Raw genomic sequence first — 20781 nt, 5'->3', positions numbered from 1 at the left:
AAATTTGGCTTACAGAATACCATTCCACGCACATTTCTCGAAGATAACATGACACGGCCGCGTTACGCGTTTACACTATCATACAGATTAAGGGCCCTGGTAATAAGTTTTGGATCACAAGGTCGTGATGTCCGGTGTATATAACCAGTCTTTTTTGTTTTGTATCTGCTATTATTACTCGACAAGTGCAAAATTACCGATAAATAAACGGTGGCAGCCATAATACAAACAAATAAGTTTTGGAGCACAAGGTCGTGATGTCCGGTCTATGTAACTAGTCTTTTTAACCGACTTCAAAAAAAAGGAGGAGGTTATCAATTCAACGTGAATTTTTTTTTTATTTATTTTGTATCTGCTATTATTACTTAAAATTGTCAAAATCACGGATAAACAAACGATGGCAGCCATAATATAAACGAATAAGTTTTGGAGCATAAGGTCGTGATGTCCGGTCTACGTAACTAGTCTTTTTTGTTTTGTATCTGCTATTATTACTCGACATTGGAAAAATAACTGATAAACATCGTCGAAGTGATCCGTCAGAGAACCTAGGTTACCGACATAGCTCTGAAAGTTAGTAGGTTGAAGTGGCAATGGGCTGGCCACATATGTCACAGAACTGATAACCGCTGGAGTAAGCGTGTTCTGGAGTGGAGACCGTGTCTTGGCAAATGTAGCGTGGGACGCCCTCTGGCCAGATGGCGGGACGACTTACACAAGAGGGCCGGCAACGACTGGATGCATAAAGCAGCAGACCGGGCTCTGTGGCGTACCTTTGGGAGAGGCCTATGTCCAGCAGTGGACTGCAACGGGCTAATGATGATGATGACCGATAAACAAACGGTAGCAGCTATAATATACTTAAACGCATAAGTTTTGGATCACAAGGTCGTGATGTCCGGTGTAACTAGCGTTGTGTAACAGGAGGGCACGCACAAGCGCATGTTGTCTCCGAGCACGCTGTCGCACGAGACGGCGCGCTCGCCGCCGCGCGCCACGCACCAGTTCTGGGTGTCCGCCTCCACGCGCCTCGGGGAGGGCGAGGCCACGCGAGTCGTCACCGTACTGCCTTCTGAATCTGGTAGAACATTAAACAATCGATGTGCATACATTTATTTTAAAATAGCCGTTTATTTATTATAGATATAGGTGTATACCTATTTTTACCTGACGTCAAAAAGAAGGGGATTCTAATGAAATGAAATGAAAGAAAAACTTTAGTATTCTTTGGCAAGTTAAACAAGTTTCAGCGCCTTATTTACGTCTGCCACTTTAAATATTTCAAACGACTTACATACTTCATGCGCTTTATATACTTCGAGCGCTGTAGTTATATATAATGCGTGCGCGGACGCAACTATAGATTTAAGTTCACACAGACGATCATAGATCAATGAATTAATGACAAACATTGTCTCGTAGTGCCAGCAAGGATAACGTCATTCAGCAGAAATATAGTGACACCGTGGAAGGAAAATATATCGTTGTCATGCAACAAAGTGGGGGTGCCGTCCCCCTCCACCACGTGGAGTATGAACGGGGTCGCGCTGGAGTCCACGCTGAGGAAAAATGTTAGCGGCGACGGCACACTTATTATAAGGTACCTAGTTTTTTTTAAAATAGGATCTGTTTATGTAAATAGTTGCGAAATTAATTTAATATGAGACGTGTTTTTTTGATAAGCTCTTGTATTTACATAAGCCCACCTCATTATTCCCGAACTGATGGATAAAATCATGAATGATCATTTTTACCGAGTCCCGGACTACTTAGACATACTAGTTACAACACAAAAATATTAAGTTTAGTTAACGAACACCCAAACACACTGTTAAAAATACACTAAACCTACACCAAATAGGCCATAAAAACTTTTAATAAATAAACAATTTGATCACATATGAACATGTCCCTATTCGCCCCTCCAGCATGACTCAGTCAGCGGACAGCGGCAACTACACGTGCTCGGTGGAGAACATCCACGGGAGGGACGAGGTGACGTACAGCGTGGAGGTGAAGGTGCCGCCGCAGCCGCCCGTGCTCGCCGTCGTCGACTCCTACGCAGACTCCTTGCATCTGCAGTGGAGTGACCAGGGGGACGGCGGCAGCCCTATCCTCGGTAACATTTATTAAATCATTACATAGTATAAAACAAAGTCACTTTCTCTGTCCCTATCTATGTATGCTTAAATCTTTAAAACTACGCAACGGATTTTGATGCGGTTTTTTTTAATAGATAGAGTGATTCAAGAGGGAAGTTTATATGTATAATAATATCCATTAAATAGTGGAGAAATATTGCACCCGTGCGAAGCCGGGGCGGGTCATAGGTAAATATAATTTTAATAGTAATTGTACGTGTGAGCTGCCCTGAGTCCTGATTTTGTTTTAATATTGCTATGATTTGACAAAATACTGGTTCGTAGAAGCACGAGTTCAAGACACAATATGAATGTTTTTTAATGTTACGATTTATTCAATTAATTACAAACTAAAAATAAATCCAAAATATGATGTGCCTGGTGCCGACGTCGGTATTGTTAGGAAAATATATGATAATATGTTAAAACAATTACATTGAAAAATAAAAGCAACGACAGACGTATATTATGTTAGAATTCCCAAGATAGATAAATTTATTAGACTAAAGTCATATAACGCGTAGCTGATTTTTTTACCAAACATTACCTTATAATTACACTTAACTATAGAATTCCATTTATAAGTAAGTGTGTCGTATTAGTATACTGGGATCAGCTTGTGTATGTCCAGACCCAACCGGCCGGCATAATTGTGTCGACTGTCGCGGGGTAATCATCTCTCGTCAGTAGCAATTGTATTAGACCCCACTTCACTTAGCATCTGGTGCAGTGGGGTCTCTTTGCCGTGCCTGTATAAAAAAGGTAAGTTAGAGAGGTAAAAATAACCCTTGTATATAGCAGGGTAGCCCCGATGATAACTAAGGCAGATCTCAAAAAAAAAGAAACCCCTTGTATATATTTTATATTATTTTCTCTCCGGTCATGTCGGGTTGCCGTCTCACTAGACTATGAAAGAGAAGGAACATAGTGCACTTATATATTGCGCACACATTTGACGGCTATAATATCTCCTGCGTACTTGGCTGATTTCCGTTGAGATTGACTGCCGTGGCCGAAGAAAGGAATCAATGGTGAATCATTGTATATTTCAGGCTACGTGATAAACTACAAGCGCGAGCACGGCGACTGGGAGGAGCTGCAGGTGGAGGCAGGCGCGTCGGAGCACGTGCTGCCGAACCTGTGGTGCGGCACGCGCTACCAGCTCTACATCACCGCCTTCAACCGCATCGGCACCGGCCTGCCCTGCGACATCGTGCACGCCTACACCAAGGGCACCGGTCAGTACACACTGCACTATACACAAACCGCATCGGCACCGGCCTGCCCTGCGACATCGTGCACGCCTACACCAAGGGCACCGGTCAGTACACACTGCACTATACACAAACCGCATCGGCACCGGCCTGCCCTGCGACATCGTGCACGCCTACACCAAGGGCACCGGTCAGTACACACTGCACTATACACAAACCGCATCGGCACCGGCCTGCCCTGCGACATCGTGCACGCCTACACCAAGGGCACCGGTCAGTACACACTGCACTATACACAAACCGCATCGGCACCGGCCTGCCCTGCGACATCGTGCACGCCTACACCAAGGGCACCGGTCAGTACACACTGCACTATACACAAACCGCATCGGCACCGGCCTGCCCTGCGACATCGTGCACGCCTACACCAAGGGCACCGGTCAGTACACACTGCACTATACACAAACCGCATCGGCACCGGCCTGCCCTGCGACATCGTGCACGCCTACACCAAGGGCACCGGTCAGTACACACTGCACTATACACAAACCGCATCGGCACCGGCCTGCCCTGCGACATCGTGCACGCCTACACCAAGGGCACCGGTCAGTACACACTGCACTATACACCAACCGCATCGGCACCGGTCTGCCCTGCGACATCGTGCACGCCTACACCAAGGGCACCGGTCAGTACACACTGCACTATACACCAACCGCATCGGCACCGGCCTGCCCTGCGACATCGTGCACGCCTACACCAAGGGCACCGGTCAGTACACACTGCACTATACACCAACCGCATCGGCACCGGCCTGCCCTGCGACATCGTGCACGCCTACACCAAGGGCACCGGTCAGTACACACTGCACTATACACAACCCGCATCGGCACCGGCCTGCCCTGCGACATCGTGCACGCCTACACCAAGGGCACCGGTCAGTACACACTGCACTATACACAAACCGCATCGGCACCGGCCTGCCCTGCGACATCGTGCACGCCTACACCAAGGGCACCGGTCAGTACACACTGCACTATACACAAACCGCATCGGCACCGGCCTGCCCTGCGACATCGTGCACGCCTACACCAAGGGCACCGGTCAGTACACACTGCACTATACACAAACCGCATCGGCACCGGCCTGCCCTGCGACATCGTGCACGCCTACACCAAGGGCACCGGTCAGTACACACTGCACTATACACAATACACATGCTTACATAGCATCACGCCTTTTTCAGGGGATAATTAGAGGTATGTGTACACATTTTATCGGCTATGGGAGTGTAGGTCACTGTTGGTAGGTCTTTCATATTTATGGGCGGTCGTATCGCTTACCATCAGGCGAACGGCAAGCTCGTCTAGTCATTCAAAGCAATAAAAATGGGAGCTTCCTTGTGATCATACCACATATTTTGTTGAGAATGATAATTACTTCGATATTTGTTGCAGTGCCGGTGAAGCCGAAGCACTCCCAGATGATAACGCTGAACACGACGACGGTGACGGTGTGGCTCGACTCGTGGGGCGACGGCGGCTGCGGCATACTCTACTTCGTCATAGAGTACCGGGAGATCAGCCAGTCGCAGGTAACTCATTGTAGCATTTGGTCAGTCTTTAGTATTTACACATACAATAAAATCGTAGACGAAAATATATGCTTTTGTTGTCTGTTTGTTCGTTAGAAACATCCCCAATAAACGTATAAAACTTTGTGTTAATATTTATCAAAATTGATAAAAAGATTAACATATTAAAGATCTAAGTTTAGTTAGAAACATATCAGTACGGTAGGTACCGTTCCTTGTCACGCATTTGTGTACGTGCCCTATATACTTTACTTACCTTCAAACGCCTTGTATACTTCATATGCAAAAAAGATGGCGAAAAAGAGCCCTTTAAAAAAAATCACCCAGAGCACCTGAATAGGCCAGGCAAGCCCTCCTAAGTGCTATGTAGCTCATTGCTCCATTGTTTGTGCAGTGGCGGCTGGTGTCGAACAGCGTGCAAGCGACGGAGCGCGTGTTCAGCGTGCCCGGCCTCACGCCCGCCACGCAGTACCAGCTGCGCATCACGGCGCACAACAACGCGGGGCACGCCGTCGCGCTCTACAACTTCACCACGCACTCCATCAGCGGCAGTAAGTGTTCAACCAACTGGCATCTATGCAACAAGTTTAATAGGAATCAAAATTTAAAAGTATTTTACCATATAAAATATACATTCTATATATATTTTCCTCTCATCTGTAGTAGACTCTGAGTAAGAGTCTACTTATTTAGCATGACATTTGTAGAGCCATGTACGTTATCAGGATCTTTTTAAATAGCCGTTTTAAATACCTGATTTTATTATTAACCTTTAGTCGCAGCAGGTTACATTTCAATAACGAAGTATTACTAACAACAATTTACAATAGCGATCTCAATCGTAATCTTTGATTTGTTCCCGAGAGCAAAACAGTCAAAATAAATTATACAAACATAATTTGTTCTGATTGGTCCGTTTTTAAAAATGGCGGGAAAGCAAGTGAATATACGTGATGGTGTATTGTACCCAGTGTTGGACGGCGAGCTGTCTCCGCCGGTGCCGGCGGCGGGCGCGCGGTCGCTGGGCGGCGCGCGCGTCATCCTGCCCGCCGCGCTCTCGCTGCTCGTCTTAGGAGCACTCGTCGCCATCGTCTTCCTCGTCAGGAGAAATAGTAGGTTCCACATTTAAATTTGGTTATTTACATACGATATTTTTATTTAATTTTATTTACTGATTTTGGTAAGCGATTCAAGAATTAACTGATAAATCTTTACTGTCTTCTAATAACGAAGGGTTAAGGTTTAAAAACTTTAATTAAATATTGTAAAAAAAGGTAATGAGTATACGATTTTTTAAAACCTAAAATACTAATAAAATTAGTAGGTTTTTCATATTTTCAATATAGTATTTTTATAAAAATTATACCTGTATATAAATACAATACAATATCAGCCCCGTGGTGTAATTTAAAGATATCCGTTCAGAGACGGGCGGCACCGAGACGGCTGCGACGGAGAGCGGCGTGGGCGAGTCGCCGTCGGTGGCGCAGCTGCAGAACAAGCAGAACCGCGACCAGCAGTACCTCGCTGCGCGTGCGCAACACCCCGCGCCCACGCATCACTACAAACACGCATCTAACGGTATCAATCAAAATTACACATATTAACGTTGAATTTGACCAAATCACATTATGTTAACTATTAATACAATTCCTCTTTATTTCGAAAGTATTTATTTAACATTTTATGTATCTTAAAATATAAATGCAAATAAAAGTATTAAAAATATGCAATCACCGATAGATAATCCGCATCATCCGATCATCTGAATCATCTGACGGCGAGGTTCAAGACCCAAACCACTTGGGGTTTCAAAGTGAGTCATCTCATAAAGCGTATACTTATAATAACAAATTCCAGAGTACATAGAGGACATCTGCCCGTACGCGACGTTCCAACTGACAAAGCCGACGGCGTACAGCGAGAGCAGCTACAGCGGCAACGTGTACAGCGGCCCGTACCACTCCGTGCGCGGCTCCTTCGTCTACCACGACCTCAAGCAGAACGACAAGTATAAGGTAAACGTTTATAGTCAGTTCATAATCAGCTGCGGCTTTACTCGATTCGAAGACCGCGAGTAAAATAAGGACCCCACTTTTTTGGTAGATTACATGATTTGTTGGATCCGGGGCTTTATTCTCTATGACAGTGTGAATTCGTAACTTGTTTTGCGTTATCCTTGTGAAATTAGCGTGGAATAATATTTTGACGTGCTGGTTACACAGTGTCATTACATTGCATATAAGACTCCAGAGGTTGGGGACCTTTAAAATAAACGCCCTACAGCTAATTCACCTAGCGATGCCCTTTATGTAAGCGCGAGACTCTTCGAAAAAAGCGAGGCTCCAGATAGTAGAATATAAACTAGAAGCGTAGTAGTTAGATGGTCGTAAAAATTAAGCTGACAACATACAATACACAATATTGCAGTCAACACCTGGAAATAAGAAGTTATTTAAGGTGGCAGACTTATATGGTATATGTAGGTAATTATGCAATAGCAAGCAACAGTTAACCCAAAGTCCCTAAAGTATAAATAAATTGTGTAATATCCATAAATAAATTAACAGCGATATTCCTCCACAGGGCAAAGAGCCGGAGTACACAAAAGTGCGAAGAAAAGGCAACAGGCTACGAGATCCGCATTCAGAAAGCCAAGGTACGACCACATTCACAACGTCTATAAATGCTTATAAATAGGTAGTTAGCTATTGATTTTATTTTACGTAGTTGGCACTTTCTATTCGATTAAGTTTTCTTTGACCCGTTTATGTTTAAGTAAATGAATTGGTATTTGACATGATGATCGCCTTTTATGCAACCTCATGGGAGCGTAAATGGTGTTTAAATTTGAAAGGTAAGCATGCACAGTATGTATTGTAACATACATTTTTGGTATTGTTTTCCCTTTATAGATGTGCCTCTCATTGTCATGTAGATGTCGCAGTAATGGTTCTTGTTTGTTTTGATTTCTAGTTCACATTATTGTCATCTATTTAAGCATTTGTCATTGTGTATTTGTTTAATCGATCGGTCACAAGCTTCACGCTGATGTGATTGTGCCACGAAAATCAGGTTTATCCATCTTTCAATTGAAACTTGCTAAATATTGCTTTTTGTATTTCGATGTTGCAAATTCTAAGAGCATTCATTTTCGTGACAATCAAGACTAACCTAACCCTAAATTCAGTTTCTAAAGCCTCAACCATTTTAATATCACTAATCAAAACCATTACGTTTCTAATCTTTCACGTCATTCTTCATCAATGTTTTCGTGGCATAAGTTCAGCTTCACAACCTCGGTGCTAGTTAGTCCGTAATGTAATGGTGTCGTACTGGTGTTACAGAGTCGGACAACTTGGGCTCGACGGACTCGGAGGTGAAGAAGATACTAACGCTGCACCTGCCCATTACAGAGTACGAGGACGACGCCAGCGACGACGCGAGCGCGCCGCACTCCGACAGCGAACACGCCGCGCGCCTGCGCCCGCACCACCCCGCCTCCTGTCAGTACACACCACACTACACATACAAACACACACATACATGTACATCAGAATTACACATACATAGGTATTAGATACACATACATACATACACGCATACACGTACAACAGAATTACACATACATAGGTAGTGTCTTATTAGATGCACAGACATACATACACGCATACACGTATAACAGAATTACACATACATAGGTAGTATCTCATTAGATACACAGACATACATACACACATACACGTAAAACAGAATTACACATACATAGGTAGTATCTTATTAGATACACAGACATACATACACGCATACACGTACATCAGAATTACACATACATACATTAGCGTTACTTGGTAACTATTACTCTACATAGAAATACACAGATAATGCTCAATGTAAACCAAATCTAGTATAATTATTTTTTACAATAAGGGGCCGTTCAAGTATTAGGTAACACAGTTTTTGAAGATTTATGACCCCTCCACTACCCCATGATTTTTTTTTTATATTCACAATTATTTTACGCAAAATACTGGAAAGTCGCTAAAATACCTTTGACATTGTTTTAAAATAAAAAAAAAACAATGTTACAAAAACACACTAAGTAATCAGCTATGTTTGCCAACAGATCCAAGCGTAGAGCGCGAAGAATCGTCTTCATCATCAGAGAACTCAGTGGGCGGCGTGGTCCGCAAGGCGTTCCCCTCGCGCAAGGGCAAGGCCGGCGCGCTCGGCAAGCGGCACGTGCGCTCCTCCAGCGGGTACAGCAGCCACAACGACGAGACCACCTTCAGGTAACCGCTCTTATGTGTTGCGATTATTCATTGTATGTTTCATTGAATTGACGTTTGATCTTATTTCAACATGTGATAGATTCGATAAATTAAACTTAGTAATATTTTAAATAGTCGCTTCTAATAAATATCCTCAAATTGGCAATCTAAATTAAACAGTAGCGAATTACAATATTGGCTATCACTACCCCTCCATAGACTCCCAAAATTCGTGTAGTTGACGCAAAACGTGTTTTGAACTGGCAGAGTAAATCGGCGAGAGCCAATGATGCGTTAACTATCGGTCTGCCTTCTCCAGTATATCAAACTACCCGTCATTCAACGAGCACATCCACCCACCGTCTCGGTTCTCAGACGACACGGAGTGCTCGGCGCACGCGCGGCGCAAGCGCGCGCCGCATCCCCCGCACGCGACACACGCGACACACGCGACACACGCGACTCACGCGCCGCGCCCCGCCCACGCCATGACCGACCACAAGATGGCGCGCGAAGCCTTTCAGATTAACGTGTGAGACACCGACACCACAGGTGCCCACACCTATAACATGAAGCTCGCATGAGAACTCGAACATACCAGCTGATGTTCAACATGGCGGCCAACGACGAATTCACGTTTAAAACCTAACGGACATTCAGTGTTTTCGAGTTAAATGTAATTTATTGATGTGTAGTAGCAAATTATGCTGCATCCCAAAACAAGGGCATTTTTATGGGTTCAGACCCACAAATGTACGCAACTTTTTCTACAATAACGAAAAAAAATTACACACTAAAATTGATCTGCAATTAAGGTTGATTAGGTCACTCGACATTTAATTGTCATTATTAGACGGCATTAAAATGAAAAAATATGGGAAGCGGAAATGAGCTGAGCTATTGATTGTTATTTAAAACATTGCTGTGTTTCGTATATAACTGCAAACCACAGACCACGGCCGCATACTGCAGACTGCACATGTATGTACCACACATAAAAATTTCGTAAATATTAAAAAATAATAAGGGTCGCTTGCAGTCTGTGTTTTTCAGTCGTATACGTAATACAACATGGTATCAACATTATCAACATACGACAGACGTTATGACAATACCCTGTTTTCAATTCCAGATCATTTTATTATTCCATGCCAGTCTATTTTAAATAGAAAAACATATTCCCAGATTATCAAATTATAACCGAGTTACTTTTGCCAAATTAATGCTAAACCTTTAATTTTTATGTATCACAAACTTTTTGCTTTACGGAACAATCTACATTGTTGTCTTAATGTTGCCAAAATTCGTACATTTCCACATATTAAATTGTGTACAATTGTAGATAGATAGTGATAGAGGTCATTTATTCTTTAGTGTCACGTTTAGACAGCCAATATCATTTTGTACTCTGGAATCCAGATTTCGACATAGGCATGGTGTGAAACGATATTATGAAATTGGTCTAGATAGGTTCTTAAACGCTATCGTTATGTAAATACTACTGTAATTAATAATAAGTACACTATCGAAATGAAAAGTAAGGAGAACAATAATTAAAATAAAAATATATATTTTAAACTTAATGCCTTATTGACCAAAGTCTTAAAACTAGTTACGGGTGTAATTGTAAAATTATATCCCATATTTAAATACGAATTGTTTGATTGTTGTAAAGTTTATGAAAACATCCAAGTTTTCATCGGCAAATCTTATCACTGTCTATAACATTAAGATTTGATGTAAATTACAATTTTCAAGTACATATTTATGTCTTAGAAATACGATAAACGTTTGTAAAGTGCCAATGGCGGACTATCGCCACGCATTATATGTAACATACAACTATAACTGTGTACAAAATCATTGCGAGTAAATACGTCATGTTCTGGCATCCGACGTTCGTACATTTAAGATTTAACGGTTAACACATTTAAATCTTGACGAATTAGAAGAATAAGTCAGTGTTGTCTTCTTTGATTAATGCTGAAACTCAGCAATGTTGTTAACACAGAACTGCATTACGTACTCACATAAGCCTGATAGCCTATATCCAATCGACTATTTACCCATTATTTATTTAAATCGACTAACTCGTGTTAATGTATGACTTAAATCGCAGAGTTTACCTTTACTCGAATGTCTAAGTAATATTACCCACATCTAGGGCAAGAATAAACTACTGAATTTTCAGGATCAGACTGTTATCTATACCTACCGTTTATGCTTTTTAAAATAATCAATGTAATTAATCGAATGTTAGTATATACAATCCTCAGTAAACAGTAACACAAGACAATACACTTACCTATAGCTTGGTGAATATGGCAGAAAGTTAACTTTGTATATTTCGATTGTATCTCGTTGTAGACATAGTTTACGAGTGTTGAACACACTGCATTTTGTATTTGACGGCGCGTGCTCACATATTGGCCAAGTTTGGATCCAAGTCGATATCGATACCGCAACGAACGTACATTTATCGTTTACTCAAACCTTCCCCACTACAGTTCCCCAATACTTGGATCCAAATTAATCAGTCCAACACTGTGAGCTCCATGCAAACAATTTTAAACTAAGTTGTGTGATTTTTTAATAATTTTACGATTGTTTACGTTGACTCTGTACTCTGTAGTGATTCCAACGAAGACTGCCCTAAATTTAATTGAAATCTATTTTATATAATCTAGACACAAATACCTAGTCAATATGAATTTACGTAGGTTTTCGTAGTCGATATTATTTGAACATTAAACACTATTTGACGACGTATATACTAGCACATGCCAAAATTAACAAATAAAAGTAAATTGTAATATGAAATTTGTTACCGAAATTCTGAATCACACTTTTGATAACATTAAAAAATTCACATAATGTGGCAAAAATTCAATGTATCATTTACACTAGTCATTCATTCTGAATTATTCTAGTCAATGTACCATATCATTTTTAAAGTTTTGTTAATAATAAAATAAATAAACATGAATAATTGTAAGGGTTAGTTGATCATGTTGTTACAGATATGTTTTTATAATGCAAACAAAATGAGTTATTATAGGATTGTATGATGTGAACGAAATATAAAAAATCATTTACTTGAAACTGGCTTTTATTTTCCATTGTGTTACAAAATTAAAATATATTGACACAGTTTCAAAAGCAATTCCCTAGTTTAAAAATCATATCGCTCCATTAAAATTTACGTAAATTGTTCCTTATTACATTTCATATGTAAATTATTTCTTATTTCATCTACAGCATTCCACACACCATATGATCCAGATGTTAATGCTTTATATATAAGACTGATAGTATGCATATAACATATTAGGACATGGAGTGGTTTCATTACTAGTTTAGAATCATTTTTATTTTTCTGCACAGTAATATATGTAGAAATTGCTTATGAAATCTACACAATATATTAATATCTTCTTAAACCTAAATACAAGCAGATTACCGAAACACTTGTACATCATTGCACTCAATCACTATCACTATCTTCATCCGCTGTGAAGTCGTATGGTTTGAACTTTGACCTGAAGTTAGTAACATGTGCCACTTCTTGCTCCTTACTCAGTAAACACTGTCGCCAGTCGGCCTTATCTTCGCAGTTCAGTATGTGTGGATACGATAATACATCTCTGGAAATTAAAATATCTTTATATAGTGATTGCATTGCAATTTTCCTAGCTACTGCTCTGGGATTTTAAAATATTTCTGTTTGCTATAGTAGACTTTTATGCTAATAATGGATTTTGATACTCGTAGATAGTAGCGAAATGTAATAAGTAATCCCATTATTACCTGTAATAAATGCGAAAAATTGAGTCATTTGAATATTTCTCAGAAGGACCCCTCATAAAGAAATTAACGATTTAAATAGAATTTAGTTCTCAGCTAACCTTGTTCTAATTTAGCTTATATTATTAATTTTTGTCTAAGAAAAGAACACCCTTTTTTCCCGGAAATAAAATCCAAGTGGTACTGCGAGCAAAACCTAGTAAAAAATAAATTTACTAGACCAGCAATCTTACCTTGTCTCTTCAGTCGTAGCTCATCCTGTCATTATTTGTAAAAAAATAAGGCTCGAGCCAAACTTGCCTGCCAAACTGCAGCGGGAAGTGTTGTTGGGTCCTGGCGAAGATTTGGTCGCCGGTGGGCAGCTCCGCGTGGAAGTACGGCGTGCCGGGCAGCGCCACCTGCCGCACGTCCGAGTACGGCGGCAACACCTCCAACTGCACCGTGTTTATGCCTGCTTCGTCCTGAGAAAATTTAATAAATAATCCAATGCAATTTTGTTTTTGCACGTGAAATTTATCTTGCATAATTTGGTTCCAATCCTACACCACCCCTAGGTCTATAATTTAATTTATACCGGATTAAAGCAGCGATAAAATAACAGCGATGTCCACAAGATCCACAATGTCAGTGGAACATATGCTTTAAACATTAAATCTAATTAATATTGAGAAGACATAAGTATAACTCTTACATTCAGAAAAATCCATAAATACCGCAATCCGTAGCCAGAATTAGTAGGTCTATATTGTAGAACGCATAAAGTAAATCAATAATATTTTTTGTAAGTCATAATAATACTAGACCCCAAAATATTTATAGCTATTAATATTACACAAGTTAATTTATAAACACAATTACAAGTCACGTAAGAGCGCATCAAAGGGCAGAAGCGCGACAAGAGGATACCCATTACCCAGTTTTAGCTCAAGTTAAATATGCCTGTCCAGTTTCTACAGTCGCCGTGGCCGAAATCGGCTAGGATGTCATTCCAATATCTGCTTACCTTAAATATCTCCAGCAGCTCCTCCTTGCATTGGCTCGGCACCGGCACGCATTGTATCTGCATGTGCGACGTCCTGTAGTTCCGTTCGAAGAACACCATCTCCATGCCCATCGGCGAGAACATTTTCTTCAGCGCGTCTTTGAATTTCTTTATCTCGTCTATTACTTCGTCTGGTGCCTGATAATTCATTCATATCATTATAATATTTTAGTTACTTTCACACACGTACACACACGTCTTTTATCTCCGGAGAAGTAATGACAGGCGAAACTGTTACACTTTCCGCGGCGTAGTGTGTGAGAGTATTCCGTCCTTTGACATGATAGGGGACGAGCCTATCGCCATATCGTGCACAAATTCGAAGTTACGGGCTGATACTGAGTATAAAAATGAAATCCAATATAACTGCCCTATCTGGGGGTTGAACCCAAGACCTGAGCACTACATAGAACGACGCCACCAAGGTAATTAATTACTTTTCATTATAATATTAATAAATGCCTAAATATCTAATAATGACAAAAGTCATGAAAGGAATACTTCCCTTTGCCTGAAAAGAATATTTAGTTATAAAAAAAATTTGGAAAATCGCATATCGCCGATATATTATGACAAAAAAAACAGAGTAAATACAATTAATTCTTGAATTATACATATTGAGTATTGACATACCATTGTGCTCGCCTGATGGTGTTCTATAGGTAGTATCAAAACATGGTATGGCGTGAGAGGGCCTTTCGCGAGCGCCAAGTAACAGTGAGTTCCCACGCATATAACGAGATGCGACTCCACGTTAGGCGACGCTAGGCAGAACCAGCACACCTCTGAAAACAATATACTGTCAGTTACAATCAAGGATCAATAATAAACTAATCAAAATAAGTCATCTATAAGGGTATCTGAAAATTTTAAATCTCCTATATGTTGTCGTATATGTGTAACCAAGAATTTGTGAGCAGAATAGTTTATCAAAATCAACTATCAAATAACAAAGCACTTATATCTATAAACATTTGATTCACTAGTTTTAGGAAAGAAAACAAATAAAATAATTTATCTTTTAATGGTATTATAAGGTGAAACCATATACACACCTGGATCAATAACCCTCTTTTTATGTTCAGGTTTATGGCCACCTCTTTTTCTCTTGCCTTGATCGTCGTCCGGCGCGTCCATATCGAAGAAGAATTGGCCATTGCCAGATACCTGTTGTAATGTAACGTAATCTGATATTATGGATTTCCCTTAGCAATAAGTTAAAACTAATGTGTATGAATTTTGCATCGGTTGCAACTTGTAATTAGGTGTTACGCAATTAGGCTAATTATTGATTTTGTATTAATAAGTTTTATGGCACTAAAATAAATTACTTTGAATGAGTAAGACATGTTTGATTCAAAACATATGAACCTTCAACATATTACACTGTAATAGTTCAAAAAGAACATGTAAACTAACACTTATCCACTCAATTTCTTGTCTAAATTAAAATTATAATTAGAAAAAAATGCGACAAAGAAGTGCCCACCTTAACAACTTTGCCAGGCTGATGCTGCTTTAGCAAATCAAGATTGTATGGACAGGGTGTCTCATCAGTAGTTCCTTGCAATAAGTCTGTCATACGCATCTTGGTAATGGGTTGCAAGGAACATGCATAAATCCACTTTTCTTTCTCTTTATTGTTCACTGGAGCTAGTGCTATAAATCTTGTTGCACACTCTCTGTAATCTTGGTGGACACTTTGGTTTCTGGAAATTAAAAATAATATTGCTATTTTCATGTATAAGAATCCAATAAAAATCTGTTATTTGTGTATATAATGAATCATACCGCAACAAATCATAATACTATACTTGGTATATCTTTGTACTCGTATAATATAAAAAAAAAAGTACAATAAAATATTCACCATAACATTTTTACTTAAGTATGCAAAAGCTAGAAATTGAATATATATTCCATACCTATATGGTTGTCTTTCGTAAAACTTATCTGCGGATGGAACAACATGATATCTGGGTTTAATGTGTATTGCAAGCCACGACAACAAGTCAGATAAATGATCTTTGTCTATGTCTATCTGAAAAAGAAAAAAATTTATAAAATCATATCAATGTCACTACATAATAAGAGACAATATTAATTTACAGGTCTAGATCAATGTTAATTTTATCTAGGTGTGATGATGATACTAATGATCTCCTCCATGAAATATCTATCAATGGCGACATCTGGCTATAACCTGGAGTATGCTCGAATGTGGCTGGCGCAACCCAAATTTAGTTGCAAAAATGTGGTTGCATGTTAAACAGCACAATTTTTTTTTTATCTAGGTATAATAAATTTCATAACAAATACACTAATAACTGCAAAGTACACACAACCTCATATATTAAACAGGGCCCTTATTCTGTATGATAGTGTAAACGCGTAACGCGGCCGTGTCATGTTATCTTCGAGAAATGTGCGTGGAATGGTATTCTGTAAACCAAATTTCTATAGTCCTAAACATGATGCGTTGTGTTACGTGCTTGTTACACACTGTCAAAATAACGTGCGGGATAGAGAATAAGGCCCCTGGCTAAAGTGTAGTCAATGAAATCAAGAAATATACCTTCCGAGTTTCATCCATTTCTATTCCAGAAGGCCACATTGTGGTTATCAGTACATCCACACCTCGGTACTCTGTTTGGCCTCTAAAGCATGCGTCTCTGACCGCACTGCAGTCACTCGGCTCAAAATTGCACATGGAAATCTCTTTACCAAGTTCTCTCCTTGATAGACCAGTTAGATATGCAATCTTTACATCACTACTTGTGGTGAACAGACCTCTTTTGCCTAAAAGATTTAAAACAATAAAGTCTAACAAAGTGTTATAATTATAATTTTTGTTCATATACCGCTGCGTTTCAATAGTAATGACAATAATTATATTAATGCAAACAAATATAATAAATAACAACTTGTGGCAATTAGCATTTTTTGTCAAATCCTAATGTTTGTATAGTATCAACAAGAGGCCAGACTATCATTGTAATAGTGACTGCCGTTTTAAGTAATTTATAAGAAATATCTTTTATGGTGACACTGATACCAACACAATTATTATGAGGCTAGTTGATTACTTACCCATGTAAACCACATTGGGAACTATCTCAGATCCTTCTTCACAATAATAAGTAGTGTGTTCTTTCCTCGATGGCCCAAATACATATGTGGGCACAGGCACTGTAAGGAAAGCAAAACAAATTGTCTGAGAATTCACTGCTCTAAGATACTACTTTGCCATTTGAAAAAAAAATGTTAATTTGGAAAAGCAATATTAATGTTATTATAATATTTAAGGGATCTAAATAATGATCCAATTTCGACATAACGTCGATCGAAATTGTCTACAGTATTACCCAAACTTTCCATAATACATTGTCACCATGATCTCACCTTTCTTAGTGCCCATTTTATAGGCGTCCAACTGTGAATTATCATCTCCAAAAAATGTACCGACGCAAAGAAGCACATCAAAGGGTCCAGATTTTTTTATTATTGATTCAACGCGGGAAAACAGGACTTTAAAATTGCCGTTGACATCTCCACATAACAACCTAAAAGCACGGAAAAATTAACACACATTCTTTTTGTATTGCATTGCATAATAAATGTTCACAAAACTATATGAAAATAAAATTTACGTTCTTTGTTTATCCATTTTATTTAGGGATGTTTAGAACTGACAAATCTGACAAATATCAGTGACAGATGACAGTATTCGTAGTAATAAATATGCTCTTAGGAATAAGGGTGACTGCTTCTGTCACTATAATTCTTCCATATTATCTACTCCTTGTCTATAATGGACCTCGTCCTCTCGCCGAAGCGAGGCGAGTATAGTGCAGTAAGGATTTTTGTCTGCGGCATACGCTTCATCATCGTGGTAGGCCGCATCAAGACGAATTTTATTTCATACATTTTGGATCTATGTCCTATCTTTCGGCAAATTTTAAAAGTTATGAAGGAAAATTTGGTATGACACAATTTTTGGAAGTGATGAATAAAGTTTAGTCGCGATATAATTAATTGTGACTGCGAAAACTACTGTATTTCATAAAATTCAATAATGAAAGTCTTTTTGGTAGCCAATAAAAATATTTCCGAAGGGATTTTTGATGTCTGATATTTGCATAAACATAAAAAATATATTGCGATCAGAATGTTATTAACTTTTACTTAGTTCAGTATTAAAATAATTTAGGTTACATAAAAACACCCGAAATGAATTTCATTACTTCTTAATTTAATTAATTAGTATAGCATATTTTTTTCAAAAAATTGCAAATTAATAGACATATTGGCTAATACGGCATCATTGTACGCGGGCGAGCGATCCGCCATGCGACGAAATAACACGCTCAACAAATCGGCCACTTCTATGTAAAATGTATGATGCGGATTTTTCCAGTGTCACCCGACCCACCCTGCTCCAGCAAGTAGACGCGCACCATAAATTCAACAGATGTGGACAAATGCGAAGGACGAAAACAAAAAGAATAAAGGCTATGGGTAATAAGGGTAATATTTATATTATGATTAAATAATTAAATTCAACTCAATGGTATATGTAATTATTAACTACCCATGCCTTTTTATATCTTTTCAGTCACTCCAAGTGACTGACAAAAGATTAGCTCAAAGACAAGTACTACCTATGCAAAACAATGATCCAAAATCGTAAAACTTGTAACTGACACTGACGTATTTGAGAAGTGACAATGACAATTGACATTATTGCTTAAACTTAAAGTTGTGTTTGGAGTGTTTATTTTGTTGATTTTTAATTTTTTCGTAATCATTTTGTATAGATGATAATAAGTTAAAATCATGGCATCTTCAAGCAAACTGCCCGGCACCGGCCTGGAAGATGTCGGGGTGCCCGGGCAAGCGTACCTCCGCGATGCCCTAACAAGTTGCACCGATCCGCTAAAAGCTATAGAAGAGTTTCAATTGGAAAACGGTATTTTATTACCTTCTTTAAGACCTATGTTACCATTATTAGACCTACATGGGGTGCGTAGACTTGATTTCCATACATCTGTATTAGAGGAACTACGGGACAAACTTATTGTGCACATCAACGAACTCGGCACCAAAGAGAACAAGGATAATGACAAGAAACTAAAAGAATTATTGAACAAAAGTTTTTCAGTAGTCAGAGTGAAAGCTTTGAGACCAGTCATTATGAGTATCTTGAAAAATATACCTCATATTGATGATAAATATCTGAGAGTGTTGGTACGAGATAGAGAATTGTATAATGACACCGACACTGAAGTGAAGAGGCAGATCTGGCAGGACAATCAATCACTATTTGGTGATGAAGTCTCACCACTACTCAGTCAGTATATTAGAGAAAAAGAGAATGTACTTTTTGATCATGAAAATCTAACCAATTTATTCTTCTCGCCATCCCCTAAAGTAAGAAGGCAGGGAGCAGTCGTGCAAAAACTTGCACACATGATTGGCAACAGTGTAAAGTTATATGACATGGTGTTGCAATTCCTCCGTACCCTGTTTCTTCGAACAAGAAATGTCCATTACTGTACCTTAAGGGCAGAATTGCTTATGGCCTTGCATGATCTTGAAATTCAAGATATTATATCTGTAGATCCATGTCATAAATTCACATGGTGCTTGGATGCATGTATTAGAGAAAGAAATGTTGACATAAAAAGATCTAGAGAACTACAAGGATTTTTAGACAGTATAAAGAGGGGACAAGAACAAGTTCTAGGTGACCTATCAATGACTCTGTGTGATCCATATGCAATAAACTTTTTAGCAACTTCAGCAATCAAAATATTGCAACACTTAATTAATACTGAAGGACTTCCCAGAGACAACACAATTCTGATACTTTTATTAAGAATGTTAGCACTGGGTCTGAGTGCTTGGGTGATGATTGATTCCCAAGAGTTCAAAGAGCCAAAGTTAGATAGCCAAGTGGTCACTAAATATCTCCCAGCATTAATGTCATTGATGGTGGATGATCAAGTGAGAGCTCTTCATAACAAATTACCACCAGATGAGAGAGAATCTGCTATAACAACGATTGAGCATTCAGGGCCACCTCCCGATGCCTGTGAGGCTTACATGAGGGAGAGCTCAGTTTGTGGTGTTTTAGCAATGTATTACACATTGCATGCAGCTAAATTACGTGACAGAGGAGCTTTACTTCGAATTCTAAGTATTTTAGGCAGTTGCAAAGATGGCAGAGCATATGAAGACCCTTTCTTACATGCCCTAGTATCACTATTGGTGCAACTGCCTGATGAATTCCAAGGGGAAGATTTCAGTACAGTATTATTTGATGAGTTTTTCTTTGCTGGCCTTTCTAAAGATAATGTAACCAGACATTTATTGAAATTGCTGTGGTACATACATTCTAAGTTGCCAGAGACAAGGATTCAGACTCTAATGAAAGCTTTACAGCCTGGCACTCAACACAATGAGTCTGTGCACAAGTTATATGAGTCCTTACAGCAAAAATTGAATGCTCAAGTAGAGCCAGTGCCCAGCACTAGTGAAATGGAATATCTGGACTCGCCACTCATGAGTGTACCCACACCTGCGCCTTATCATATGTAATACTATATTATAATGTTATTTTAAATAAAGATCTTTAAAATTAATTGTGAGTTTATGTGTGTGTAAGGTAGTAGAAGAAAACGAACATTTATTCACTGTAAATTATTTATTAGTA

General features: G+C 39.2%; 3 protein-coding genes across 3 annotated transcripts in view; 2 read left to right on the top strand and 1 right to left on the bottom strand.

Moving 5' to 3' along the window:
* LOC115444737 (Down syndrome cell adhesion molecule-like protein Dscam2) overlaps positions 1-12318 on the top strand; it is a 185369-nt gene extending 173051 nt beyond the window's left edge. Inside the window, exons 25-37 of the mRNA XM_037439416.1 lie at positions 925-1081; positions 1423-1600; positions 1929-2119; positions 3194-3379; positions 4813-4949; positions 5344-5500; positions 5921-6061; positions 6375-6530; positions 6810-6967; positions 7536-7608; positions 8297-8455; positions 9076-9241; positions 9540-12318. Coding sequence (XP_037295313.1) covers positions 925-1081; positions 1423-1600; positions 1929-2119; positions 3194-3379; positions 4813-4949; positions 5344-5500; positions 5921-6061; positions 6375-6530; positions 6810-6967; positions 7536-7608; positions 8297-8455; positions 9076-9241; positions 9540-9756 — 2076 coding nt within the window. The 3' untranslated portion in view covers positions 9757-12318. The remainder of the gene's footprint in view (positions 1-924; positions 1082-1422; positions 1601-1928; positions 2120-3193; positions 3380-4812; positions 4950-5343; positions 5501-5920; positions 6062-6374; positions 6531-6809; positions 6968-7535; positions 7609-8296; positions 8456-9075; positions 9242-9539) is intronic.
* On the bottom strand, positions 12312-17870 carry LOC115444743 (CWF19-like protein 1). The gene is made up of 11 exons (XM_030170646.2): positions 17717-17870; positions 17469-17629; positions 17157-17255; positions 16642-16865; positions 15992-16107; positions 15556-15775; positions 15122-15233; positions 14700-14851; positions 14028-14204; positions 13325-13485; positions 12312-12864 (listed from the first exon to the last, which is right to left on the bottom strand). Exons 1-11 carry the CDS (start codon positions 17731-17733, stop codon positions 12705-12707), a joined length of 1599 nt encoding a protein of 532 aa, XP_030026506.2. The 5' UTR covers positions 17734-17870; the 3' UTR covers positions 12312-12704.
* An 892-nt stretch (positions 17871-18762) lies between these two features.
* Positions 18763-20710, top strand: LOC115444740 (negative elongation factor B). The gene has a single exon (XM_030170642.2). The coding sequence runs from the start codon at positions 18903-18905 to the stop codon at positions 20664-20666; it is 1764 nt and encodes a 587-aa protein (XP_030026502.1). The 5' UTR covers positions 18763-18902; the 3' UTR covers positions 20667-20710.
* Positions 20711-20781: the final 71 nt, after the last annotated feature.

This window comes from Manduca sexta, chromosome 16 (genome assembly GCF_014839805.1).
Source record: "Manduca sexta isolate Smith_Timp_Sample1 chromosome 16, JHU_Msex_v1.0, whole genome shotgun sequence".
Lineage (NCBI taxonomy): Eukaryota > Metazoa > Arthropoda > Insecta > Lepidoptera > Sphingidae > Manduca > Manduca sexta.
This window is presented reverse-complemented; position numbering and strand designations above follow the sequence as displayed.